The 13,249-nt window shown below is 38.3% G+C and overlaps 1 protein-coding gene across 1 annotated transcript in view; it reads right to left on the bottom strand.

The window, feature by feature from the left end:
• Positions 1-839: 839 nt before the first annotated feature.
• RNGTT (RNA guanylyltransferase and 5'-phosphatase) overlaps positions 840-13,249 on the bottom strand; it is a 189,062-nt gene continuing 176,652 nt past the window's right edge. The window contains exons 15-16 of the mRNA XM_052781537.1: positions 6,477-6,600; positions 840-3,651 (exon numbers count right to left, since the gene is read on the bottom strand). Coding sequence (XP_052637497.1) covers positions 3,488-3,651; positions 6,477-6,600 — 288 coding nt within the window. The 3' untranslated portion in view covers positions 840-3,487. The remainder of the gene's footprint in view (positions 3,652-6,476; positions 6,601-13,249) is intronic.

Below are 13,249 nucleotides of genomic sequence, written 5' to 3'. Positions count from 1 at the left end.
ATAGTCACACCTCTTAGGCACAAAACGGAGGAGCTGCTATGCTGAGGAGTGGGGATCCCAAAGAACTGCTCCAGTGAACAAGCAAGCCAACACGAACTACACAGTGCGACCTGCTAGCCGGGCACATCAGCCTGCTTCCTTAGTGCATTCAGAGGGGAGTACTGAGTAGGGGTTAGGGAAGTTATCATACCTCCCCAGGTGTACTCAAATGACAGCTCTGGTTTGGCATTCACACTCAAACACTAGAAAATCAGAAATGGTTGAGAGAAGCACCACACAAATTGCACATGTAACAAGAACGTACCAGGAGTGGAGGCAGGATCTTAATTGGAAGGGAATTTCAAAATCCAGATGGGCTTTTTAGTTCCTCAAAGATGCACTCTAGACAGCTGCAACCTGAAAAAGGAAACTGCCCTACTACAATCCAAGTCCAGGAGTTGGTCCAAGTAGGTGGGCTACCAGCTTTAGGGTCATGCTGGATGATAAACTGGCAGGGAAGACCTATGCAGACCTCTTGCACAACTTTTCATGCAACTGCACTTAACGCTGAATAGATAAGCTACATAATGTTAGCCTGTCATAAAATATGTACTTCAGGCACCATTTGGTTTCTTTCTGGTTCTAGTCGCAGGAAGAGCAAATTGTACTTTAAAATGGCATAATGGATCATGGCCACCACTGGGCTGGGGGGCTCCTACCTGAGAGAAAAGCCACTGACCTCTGAAAAGTGTGGATAATTTTCTTGGAGGACCGAACAGCAGTAACAACACAGTATCCTTGTCCTTGCACTGGTACCAGGAAAGCACAGGCATCAAAAGTAAACATATCCTTAGGAAAAGTATTTTAAACCATTGACTTTATTAAAATACTTAATACACAGTTTGTAGAGGAATGTACTTACATTTTCTGGAAACTCCACTGAAACTAGATTTTAATTATATATTTAACAAATGACAAAACAGTGGATGAATTCATGCTGTACACCAAAGAATAGACAAGTTAGGGTTTTTTTATCATCATTATTTTCCTGGCACAGACTCTGCTTCTTAGCTTCAATCTCTTGAAAATCTAGTAGCAGAGAAAGGAGGTTTGCATTTCTCACAGCATTAAACCCATCTGGTCCAAGTGAAATTCCATTTGTTTTCATCAGGTTCTTCATTCAACCCTTCCCCAGTAGCTTCCTTTTCCAGAAAGTAAAAGGCAGTTGGCCTCTGTAAAAAGCTACAAGCCATAGTGCAAGAAGAGTTTGACAATCGAATGTGAACGTGGAACTCTAAACCTTCTCAGTCATTACTCTTTCAAAATATGCATTTCAAGCTGAGAGTAGAAAAAAAGACACTGTCAAAATACAAGGGCCACAACACATTCATGGACTTGGTGGAATGCACATGGAAGACAGCTTGTGGTGCTGCAGCTCTGAAGTAAAAGGTAAAACAGAAGCTAGGTCTTGTTGAAATACAAGATGCAAGGGCGGGGAAGGAGAAAGACGGAAATAACCTGGACACTTCCTTACAAGAATAAAATGTCCTAACCTCATGGAGAAGGCTGTAATCATCATACACAATGCAATTGCCACAGAACCATGAGATCAATGACAAAGTGTATGTTATGACAATCTCAATGACAAGTATAATCTGGGGGAAATTATTTATACTGAGCGAAGAAATAATTAACTGTGTGTTTCAATGCAAGATGCACAGAGGCTGCATAGGTTTTCACATCAAATTCATAAGGCTCTTTTTTAGGAGATAATTTTGCAACCTTGCATAGGTGATATTATATCTTTTCTATAGATAATATGCAGAAACTATGTACAGTTGAAAAAAAGAACTTTGATGAACACATTTTTTTCCCCTCAAGTTTTGCCATAGTATAAAAAGTGACTTATATAACTCCTTCAGTTCTCTAAAACACATACGGAATATCCCAGAAAGAGACGCTAGTAACGCCATCTAAATGATGGCATGTGCATTTTATACAACAGGTTGAAACAACTAGAGAAGCCACCACAAAGCATAGTCCTAAAGCTTCCATATAGAAAAAAATAACGCAGGAGTCAATTTTGCTTACAAACATTAAAACTCATTTAAACAGAAATGCATTTTAGTTATAACAAATCAATGAGCTTCACTAATCAGATTGCTGAATGAAAGGATGACTCACACATTAAGTAAACTATAGAAAGAGCCAATTCGATCTTTGCTTGATAAATGTACAGTAAACTTTAAAATCTGCATTTGGTTTCCAATTAAGCCCAGCTCAGAACAACTCCTCCCTTAGACAACCAGAATGCAGCTTCTCAAAACTAATATCATGAACATCTGCCAGTGCGCTGCAACAAGAGCCATCAGGGTATTCATGCGCTTCTTCATTTGGTGTGAAAGAAAGTCAGCCAGTGGATGAGCACGGTGCCACAGGACAGCCAATCCCACCCTTGAAAATGAGCGTTCTGTTCCCTGGGACATTCATCCACCCTGCTAAATGGCTTTGTTTTGCCCTGCAATTACCTAAACCAGGACACCTTCTGCCTGATGTGGCTCTCTTCCACTGAAACTACCTTCTCTTTTACACAGGAGTTGTCTGGCATTTCTTTTGCCATTTTGTGCCTGGATCTAAGACATCATGATTAGCGCTGCTTATTACTCTTGTATATCCCAGTGATGTGTACTTTTTAGTAATATTTACAATGGTATCACTGTGGAGAACTAAGCCTTGTACTAGAAACAGTCTCTTAACAGAGACCTTAATACTAAGGATTTGGTGTATTCCTTACCTACAGATAAACTTAAGAAGGCAAAGCTAAAATCAGCCCACTATACATTTGGTGTGTTTGGGTTCAAACAAAAAACAAACACCCAGCACGTTTGCTTTCAAAGGGATGCTATTTACAAGAAGGATTTGCTTTTTTAATATTTCAACAACAAAAACCCAGCTAATTTTGAAAATAGTGAAATCTAAGGCGGCTTAGATTTTAACCAACACAGAGCACAAACAACATTGCTGTTTGCTGTGAAACACAAGTCTCAGAAACGTAGGGAAACTATGATCAGTTATACTATGGGTGACAAATTGCAACCAGTTGAATAACAATAATAAAAAAACCACTTCTGCTTTTTTTTTTTAAACACAGCCTCTAAAAAGTACAGCATCCCAATGCTTTCTCAGTTCCAGATTGCTGACATTATAAATTAAAGGTGAAAAGAGATCCGTATATAAACAAGGCAGCCTTCCATTGACTTCATGGTACTGTTCTTGTCTAAGCTTTGGAAATTTCACCTTCAAATACCATAAGGTAAGGTGGAATTTATCAGTTACAAAACAATGTCCATTCGTACGTGGAATTTGAAAAAAAACCACAAACCCCAAACAAACTCAAAAAACCACTCCCAAGTATTTACAGCAATTCAGATTTCTTTTTTTCCAGCCTTTACACTTGCATTTCACCTTCTGCAGAACTGTAAACATGCTATCCGCTGAGACCAAGGCCTTATGTTATGGTACGCGGCCTTTTGGGCGGTGGAGGCGGCATGAGTTCAGTGTCAGGATCGAGGTGGTGCTTCCGCGTCTGTCCTTGAGAAGCTGCTGTACATCTGTCAATGAACTCAAACAGCATCTCCTTCGTGACTGGATTCTGGATGCTGTTGCATACAGCTGGGAACAAAAAACATACTCTCAAGTTACTAAACCCATTTGTTGTAGTCAGCACTTCAATAATTTCATCCCCTCTTTGCAAAATAAGTAACATAATTTGTCTCACGTATTCAGTTTTAAACACAGACCTTCACAAGATGGCTGTGTCAGGAGTCAAGTATCTGCTTTGTCCCCCAGAGAGCAAAGCAGTGTAGTGGGCCCCTACCTCATGGGAATCTCTCTTTTCAAAACAAACAAAAGGCATGCCTGTGTAGGCTTCATGGGGCAACTATAAAAACGCCAAGAACTGACATCCTATTGAGGCAAGCAACAGCAACGAAGGCCTTGTGAGACATGGCTTTAAAACACTCATCAAATCCAAATAGCTAGAAACAAGACTGGCCTAATATTGAAAACCTCAATTAAGGTAACCTTTTTTTTTTTCCACCACTAAGTACTACAAATACCATAAACCCATAACGCACAGTACTTTTTTTTTAACCCATATACCTTCATGTGGCAGAAGACCGTATGATGGAGGAAAGGCCATAGTGCTGCTTGGTGGCCAAGGCATGCAGGTACAAGCACACTTGGATTACTTAACATGACTCCCCAGGTCATAGTTTGTAAGTAATGGCCCACAGGATTTTATGGAACAAATAAAAAGGCTTACTTCTCTTAAAACAAATGAAGTATTTTTAATACTTTTGCTATGTAACTTTATACTCCTCTAATTAATCCTCCCAAGAGACTTAGGCAGGAGGAAAAAAATAAAGAGCAAGAAATTAAGTAGGAATCCCATGACTATCTTGGAAGAAAGTACAAAATGACTAGAGGATAATTTATAGCATGTAAGGATCGACCACAGTATGGATGCAATTTCCATGCAAAACAATCCATTGACCCCCTAGAGTACTAAACAACATTAAGACTCCTTAAAACGTACTTGCAATATAGCATTGTTACGAATAACAATGACTCTTAAAAACACTCCTTCCTTTCCTGCAGAATTCCAGAACCACTCAAAGCACTACTTTACAATTAATAAAACACCTTCCTAGCTTTTTAATCATCTCATTTACTTTTGGTGAAATGGTGCTTTAAAAGTTGTACTGTATGTGACTTTAGCAGTTAGAAAGCATTATGATTATCAGTAGTTTAGGAAATAGAATTTGTGCCACAAGGCAGCTGGTCTAACTCTATATCAACTTTTAAGGGCTGTCCTATCTTAATCACTCAAAAAGCCCTTCTCTTTTCAATTTGAAGGGTATCAAAGTCCAAAAGCAAGAGGGAGACAGGTACTTATTTTGTTGCTATTTCAACCATGGGGAAGAATAAACAGTATTTTTCATCAAGAGAAAGCAAATAGAGGAGAAAGGATCTAGAGAAGGGGACAACGGAAGTCTCAAATAAGAAAATACAACTTTTGGAGATTTTGAAAATGGCCAAAAGCAAAAATCTAAAGCCAAAAGAAAACTTTCTGTTCTGAAAATTCCCATGGAAAATTTGAAATATTTCTTACAAAACAGTTCTTCCTTTAGCATTTAGCCTTCTTTTAATTTTTATTTTTAGGAAATTCATTATGTTTTGGTAGGAAAAAAAGTCAGGAATAACATAATTGCTCTACAAATGGAGAAAATGAGAAGCGAAAAAAGGCAGCTACATATGCTCTTAAGAACAAAGGAAAGAAAAATATGCCACTCCTCAGAGAAGAGAAAACTCCAAGGAAAACTAACTATTGGAACAGTAAGGTGCAACAGAGAAGAGAAATTCAGGTCATGGTGACAAAGAGATGTCGTTGTACTTGTAGGACTTTTGTGGCCCATTCCTCTTTCCCAACAGAACTGCTCAGCAGGTACTTCAGCTACATTCTGCGCTGGTTCCTTAAGGTGCCAACAGATTTATTATCTCCTGGCAAAATGACCACATTTTGTTTATTCAAGAAAATCTACTCACTGCTCAGGCAGAAATACAAGTAGAACGGTTCAGAAAAAATCCTACATCATCTATGCATGCCCAAATAAATAGCACGGTCTTAAATATGATTAAACTTCATTTTGGCACTTAACAAAAGTCAGTTATCAACATGACTATTGTTATTCGGCCTTGCACACTTCTATTCGAACTCTTACACTTCACCTGAAAGTAAACAACATCATTTAATTTACAATACTTCGCAAAATGTTTTTTGGTAGAAGAACATAAGTCGTCTCACAATTCTGCAGGAATATACCCCCACGTTTCATTTGTTTCCCTCTTCATTGTTTGTATGACTACTGTAGAAACTTAAGATGACATTTTCTCCTACTAATTTTCTAGCCCATCTGCCAAATAAAGGTTTTGGCATTTTGAATAGCGGTGAAATTATAATGGATTTTTTGTTCAACAAATTCAACTCATAGTGTGCCAGTTTGCATTACGTCCCAACAAGCCAACGCAATGCTAGGAACTGATGTTAGTTAGTCAACTGCTGTTGCAATGCTATTGTAAAGAAAAACTTTCTTGGGTCTCACTTAAAAGGCATACCCTACCATTTAAATTCTCTTTGAGAAAGTTTTTGCAGTTCTACAAAGACTTAGGCACTTGTTTCTGCATTATCTGTTAAATACTGCATCAGAGTATTTAACTGACTTCATCAAATAACCCTGAAGCCAAAGGATTCAAGCTCTATAAAAAGCTAAACATGACAAGCATTTGCAAGATGAGGTATTACTACAGTAAGTTAGAGAAGCCAGGACTCAAACTAGAAATGAGAACACAGAGTGCCTTTCTTCCTCAAACTAGAACAGAGTTAAAAAATTAAAATTTGAGCCTGAAAGACTTTTAAAGCAAATTATTCTACTCACCCATGGCAGTGCTGTAGGCATTTGGAAAGCTTTTGTCTATTCTCTGTCTCATGAAGACCCAGCTGTTGTTCTCAAACTTGCACTCTATGATTTTATTGTCGTACTGTTTCAGTTCTTTTGTCACCTGTTTAAAAAACAGTAAATTGTTTGGGATAAACATATTTTAACTCACATATTTTTCTTTCTTTTTGGGATAAATAATAGAAGATCAAAAGCTGCCCTGCATTTTTCAGCAATATGCCTCCATCCTACAGAGGAAAACTGCACAGACTACATCTCCATTATACATATGCTCAGCTACCCAACATTTTAAAAATACTTTTCAAATCTGCTGTCAATATACAGCAATTACATTATGCTAAAACATCAGCAGCTCTAACAGAGGGGGAAAAAAGTCACTACTGGCCCAAATGCAAATAGGTTTCCATGGGAATAAACTGCTTCCAGTGTAAGTGCTACTGCCAGCCTAAGTGCACAAAATGTATTATCCATGTTTCATCAACCTTCTTTGTTGAGGGTCTCAAAGCCAAATGTCAGATTTCAATACCAGAAAGAGCTTATGGAAAATCATTCCACTCTTTACATTACTGAGGATTTTTCTTCTTTTTTTAATTAATTTATCTTTAAAAATTAAGATTGTAACTCCAAAATAATGCACGATTTCAAATCACATATGTTCTAAATCTCGTTTAGGCCTCTCTTTATTGATTCATAGATTTGTCAGCAGCCAATACCCTGAGCTATTTGTCTTTCTATTTGGCAACGCTGTGTGGTCTGGAAATGTAGTTTATATGCATTGGACTTCCTAGTTGTTTTGGCTACTTCATCCTATGCATCCTAATCTATGATACAATGCAAAATTTTCAAGTAACCATGGTAACCCCAGAACATTATCTAACACTTTAGTAATTTTACCCATATACTTCACTTTGTTCCAAAGGGCCTCTTCAGAAGTATATGACTGTATTTAACTGCTAGCTGCATTTAGTTTGCTATAGTTACCAATGAAAAGCTGTACAAGGTGATATAACACTTTGGATTCAGGATCTTATGCATAAGCGCTCTCACAAAAAGGGACTGGTTATTGCAATTCATTAGCATAATTTTTCACCTCTGTTGTCTACTTGCTCCTGAGCGGTGACATGGGAATTTACTACTGTCAGAGGGATGCAGATTTGAAAAAGGCCATAGCTGTCTCCAGACAGCTTAATAGCACATACAGTGGAAAAGCCCATGAACCTCTTTTCCATTAATTCCCAGATAAAGGTAATTAATTCATGAAAAGGTCCTGAGCATGGACTGAATCCTCCTATACTGCATGGTACAGGATTTATCCTTAATTTGATAAGCAGAATCCTAACATTTTTCTTGGTATTTACCCTGAATACTTGTGTTCGTTCCTGGATAGGGAGCCCTGGGATTTTACTTGTCAAGTGAACATGGCTCTATAAGACAATTTTGTTAAACCCGCTTACAATCGAGGCCTTTCCTGCTGCAGAACTGACAGAGGCAGAGTCAGATTTCCGTGTCACACATTATTCCTCCATCCATTCCATCACCTGCAAAGAGCTTTTTTCCTAAAATCATTTAATCCTTAAGTGAAGCTTGCATCTGCTGATGATCACTTGGATGAAATCAACTGATTGCCCAGATCAGCAATCTTTTCCTTTGCAGCATGCTCTGCACAGCATGTCGCTTCTTTCCATCTGCATTGAAAAGCTATGTACAGTCCAGATGTTTGACTGACACGCATTTGTGGATGTATTTATATTCCATTAGGTGTATGCAGAAAAACACAACATCCTCTTCTAGCGCACTATGGATACATAAACCCAGGAAGAAACTCTTGGCTGCGCAGTGCCTTGGGCAGGTATATTACTTTGAAAACAGCTGCCTAGTGGAAGTGGGGGCAGCAGGGGGTATGACCATGTGTCTGATTTTCTGTCAAAGCAGGGAAATGTTAGAAGGATCACCTGCGAGAGAGAGAAATGTATAAAACTGCAGGCAATGGCTTCAACTAACCAAACATCTCATAAGGCTTTCTCATGGTTTATCATTCTTCTAGTGTTCAGATGCTCAGAATAGCAATAAATTACATGGCAGCTTTATCTGACTGCGGCAATTAAGCAGCATTATTAACTATCTAGATACTTGCTTGGCCATTCATTAGCAATCTGGAAGATAGATCTTTCCACAAAATATGAACACCTGCCAAAGCACTGACTTAAATGAATTCTCCCGTTAGAAAACTGGCAATCATAGGCTTTGACAACTGCAAGTTGTAGTAATTATTTTACAAAGGAAGAAATACAACACCTACTCTTCCCTATACTTTGTTAAGTGACCTCAGTCTTGTAAATGTACTTACTGTAATATTAATGAACATTTTAGGAACTGCTGGGCATTTGATCAAGACTACAAGTACTCTGAGCAAAACATACTTTTCAGCATTAAAAATAGTTTTCTACTATTGCATCTTAGTAGACTTCTAAATGGGTATTGTTTATGCATAGGACTGCCCGTAGCAACCCTTGTATCCACAATTCAGACTTTACCTCTACCTATCCCTTGCATGCTACTTTCTGGTATTTCAGCTTTGAAGCAGGACAGGGAAACTGTCCAATTTAACTGTCTTGAAATTCCTTCCCTTTGGGAATTCATTCTGAGCTGCTCCGAGCAGCGTCTTCTTGATTGTCCCTTTGCAGTACGGGGTTCAACCCTCCTTCTCCCCCTTAAGTATAACAGTCTGCAGGAGTATCTGAATAATGCAACATCATTTATCTTCCTGAGAAGTACTCCTTCTAGGTAGTGGTTCATGGAAATGGGAGAAGTGTCTTAGGAATGATGGCAGTTCTCAACCAAAATGCTTATCCTCAGCAGCAGCAATGCTTTTGGTACAGTGCCAATGCTTCTGTCATACTGTTGATAAAACGCCATGGGAGACGGAAACTCCCACCACACTAAGGACTCCATGGAGCCTCCCTTAATTAAATATTTACTCCCTAGCCTATTTTCAGACAGCCAGTCTGAAAAGCCCAGAGGATCATGTCTTGGACGTGGGGCTGTCAGAGGTGGTATGCATCCAAACAGTATCGCTGGTCTGGGCCACAAGTGTGTCCTGAGCAAGGACCAACACCAACCTGTACACCACTTTATTTTCAAGAGGAAGGAAATTGTTCCTCAGCAGGAACACTCGCTGTTCCTGACTGCATTCGATCTAGTTATCAGGAACTAGCCTACTTGCTCAACAGCAATAACTTCCCAAAAATACAGATGAGCTTCCTTTTGGAAGTTGATTCACTACATTACTGCTAGATTGCAAGATGTGATCGGAAAAAAGTGGGCAAGAGCTGCATCCCCATTTCAGCAACAGTTCATTATCAAATCAGACTGGATGTAATACAAAACCATTGCCTAAGAATGTCAGATTACATGAAGATGACAGCTATCTTCCTCTCCCTGCTGAGAAAGGCTTCCCACTGCCATCATCATCTGGGCTATTCACTAGGAAAAACTTTGGTGGAGTAAGCTTATTCCTTTTGCTATGAATGACAGTTAAGGTTTAGGAAATCTCCCACTTTCCAGTCTCCTTCCATCCCCTATGTTCTGAAAGAAATTCAAAATACGTTAAAAAAAGGTGAAATATCTAACCTATCTCAGATTATCTTGCCTGGCAGAATAATGGAGCCATTTTGAGATGAATCACGACAGTGTGTTTATATGCAGACACATTTTATGCTAATTTAGAGCAAAATGTGAAAAAACTATATATCCAGCTGAAAAAGAGGAGAAGCCATTTACATTGAATGTAGTTAGCTCTAGTCCCGTGAACATGCCTGCATTATCTCTGCTGACTACCAGCGGCCAAGGCTTTTCTGTGTATCTCTACAGCGCACTTGATCATCAGACTGGTCCATCATTCCACCTGTTGAGTCATTCTTTCATTTACTTGAAGCATGCATGTTTTCTGTGAAGACTTCACTCAAACATTAGTCTCATCACCCTTAATCCCAAAGAAGAATGAAATTCCTGGGCAAGCTGCTACTTTACATAAGAGGTATTAACAATTAGAATTTAGATTTTAAGGTAATTAAGTTAATATTTCAGAAAGCATGTCTACAATGGACAAGCTTATACTTTACAAACGCATCTACATTCCCCATATTCACGTTCTTTAGAAAGAAAAAAGGAGGTAAGCTTTTAGATAAATGGAGACTTGACTGAAAGAAGCCCTATGTTTCCCTATGCATTTTTTTTTCCAAAGCAATTGAAATGATTTTAGCTCAGTAAATAATCCCCTTTAAAGAAAGTGATGTTTGTAAGCAAAATCTTAACACATTCTATTTAAAATCCTTTCTCTCTTTAAATGCCTTTTTGTTGCACTTTCCCCTCTACTACCAAACATTTATAGAAAGAAAATCATTCTTCAGTTCTCCTATTTCTATTGCTTATCCCACATCCCTAGGCATCAGCCTATTTCTAAGATCCCAGAAGAAATGATTGTAATAGTAGACGCAGAAAATGTTAACTTCCATGAGAGAAGAAATGAGCAAAAGCAGCAGTTGAAATCTTATGGAATTAAAAAGATCTTTATTTCTAAATACAGAATTTAAAAAAGGAACCAAAACACACAGGCAAGATAGATTCTAAATGTAATGGCTTTCTATTTTCTAAGAAGAATCTGCCTTTTCTTTTTACAGCTGGCATGTGCAATGAAGGCATTCATTTTTGATACACTGAAGTACACAAACTGTTTTCTTTTTTTAAACACAAGTTCCACTGCCTGGAGGGGAGAAAAGTTTACAGCTGCCACATGAGGCCTGGAAAGTAATTCTTCCTCTCTCTGGTATCACAACTAACTTTTCTCCATTAGGATCCATTCTCACAGCCAAAACAAACAAACAAGTGAAAGCAGCGCATCCCAAAATAAATGATCAGCTCTGTGTTCATGAGGAAGAAACCTTTTGGTTGCTTCCCAGTCTCCTACTGGAGGAGAACGGGAGCCCACAGCTTCTCTAGTCAGCCATCCTGCAAAAATTAAACCGTATTTTTCTAAGAACTGTCCAAAAAATATGACTCCTTTTCCTGACGGTATTGGGATACATTCAGCCACAAATGACAGTTTAGGAAATAAAACCTCTCTAGCAACATAGCACATCTCAAATCCCAATTTCTGCATGACTCTCAAATGCTGTGACTGCCCACAACTGCAAAGTACAATTAGACTTTATTTCTGAACTTCTCAAGCAATGTGGAATGTCCTAGACGACAGAGAGAATTAACCTGCCCACAGGTACTATGACTCCATAGCAGTAAGGGCATCATCTGAAGACCAGGGAGAAGCAATGACAACAGTCAGGGAACAAAAAGAACAATTACATGGGAATTTGAGGAAATGAAGAGGGGTCAAGACTTCCTGAAGGAATAGGATGGAGACAGAAAAAATAAAGAAGCAGCAGTTACAAAATAAACAGCTTCTGAAGATATAAAGGTAAGCCAAACTCAGAATGAGATCTTTTTGAAGACTGAAGACTTAAAGGTGACAAGCAAACTCCAATAACCTTCATGTCAAACCAAGGCAATTGAGAGGAAACGAGGTGTGAGAAACAGGGCTCCCATTTATCTTGAGAATACACCTAAAGCAAAGCCTCAAAGTGCATGATTTTAGTGCATGCCCAGCTTTCCAGAGGAATGTGCATACAGGCAAGCACTATCCTGGGAAAGCACTCTTACATGTGATTACAGACGAGGACATGAATATAAGGAATTCTGATGATTTGACTAAGAACATGCTAGACAGTCAGTAGCTGTGTAGTTATTAGAGCCCCCAACACTTACAGGGCACAATGCAGCACCTAATAGAGATCCCAAGTTGTCCCCTCAGTGCTTCTTCCTAATTCTCAGACACCTTGTCAGATGCTTTTAAAGAACTTTTTTCCCCATTCACATAAAGTATCTCATGCTTTCCCCAGTAAAGCTTCTCAAAGAACTATAAAAATTTAAGAGATGGTTATTAAATGCCTGTTCTTACCATTAGTGTACCCAGGACCACAAATATTAATACTGTCAAGTGGCAGAAGTTAATCAGTTAAATAATCTTCTTCCCATTTTTGTTCAAGCCAAAACAGATTTTGTAATGTAGCTTAATATCCATTTCTTAATATGATTCAAGAGTTTATTTTATCAAAAACATAGATTTGTCGAAAGTAAAATAAGAGCACTGGTAACCAATTCTGTTGCTAAATCAAATATACTGATCATGTTTCCTTTCAAGTAATATATCACCCAACAAATGGTTATCAGCTTGGGTAAACACAATGCAGTTGATATGTTTATTTAACATTAAAGAAGCCTTCTAAGTGTAACTACACCACTTCTTGTGTACATAGGAAATGGAAATGCTCCAATTTTGAGGTCTCATTCCTGGAAAGGAACATTAAGAAATATAAGAATTTTAACATTTTTGTTCACACCAAATTAAACCACCAAGCACTGGAAAATCATGGAAAAAGCCCAAAAGAAAAATCATGTTTCAAAATCACAAGAGTGAGGCTTTTTTAAACTGTAGAATTTTTTTTTTTTTTTTTTTTACTTCCAGTGTCTCTCTCAGTTCACGATTTCTTCTTTCTTTTTAACATGTAGTATTCTCTCACAGAATCTCTCATTCTTACATGTAGTAATTTCAAATATGGATACTGTTTTCTGATACACAGAATGGGTTGGAGTCCTGGGGTTTTCCTGACAACTGACTCAAAGAAACATCAGAAATAAAA

Source organism: Harpia harpyja, chromosome 3 (assembly GCF_026419915.1).
Source record: "Harpia harpyja isolate bHarHar1 chromosome 3, bHarHar1 primary haplotype, whole genome shotgun sequence".
Taxonomy (NCBI): Eukaryota; Metazoa; Chordata; class Aves; order Accipitriformes; family Accipitridae; genus Harpia; species Harpia harpyja.
This window is presented reverse-complemented; position numbering and strand designations above follow the sequence as displayed.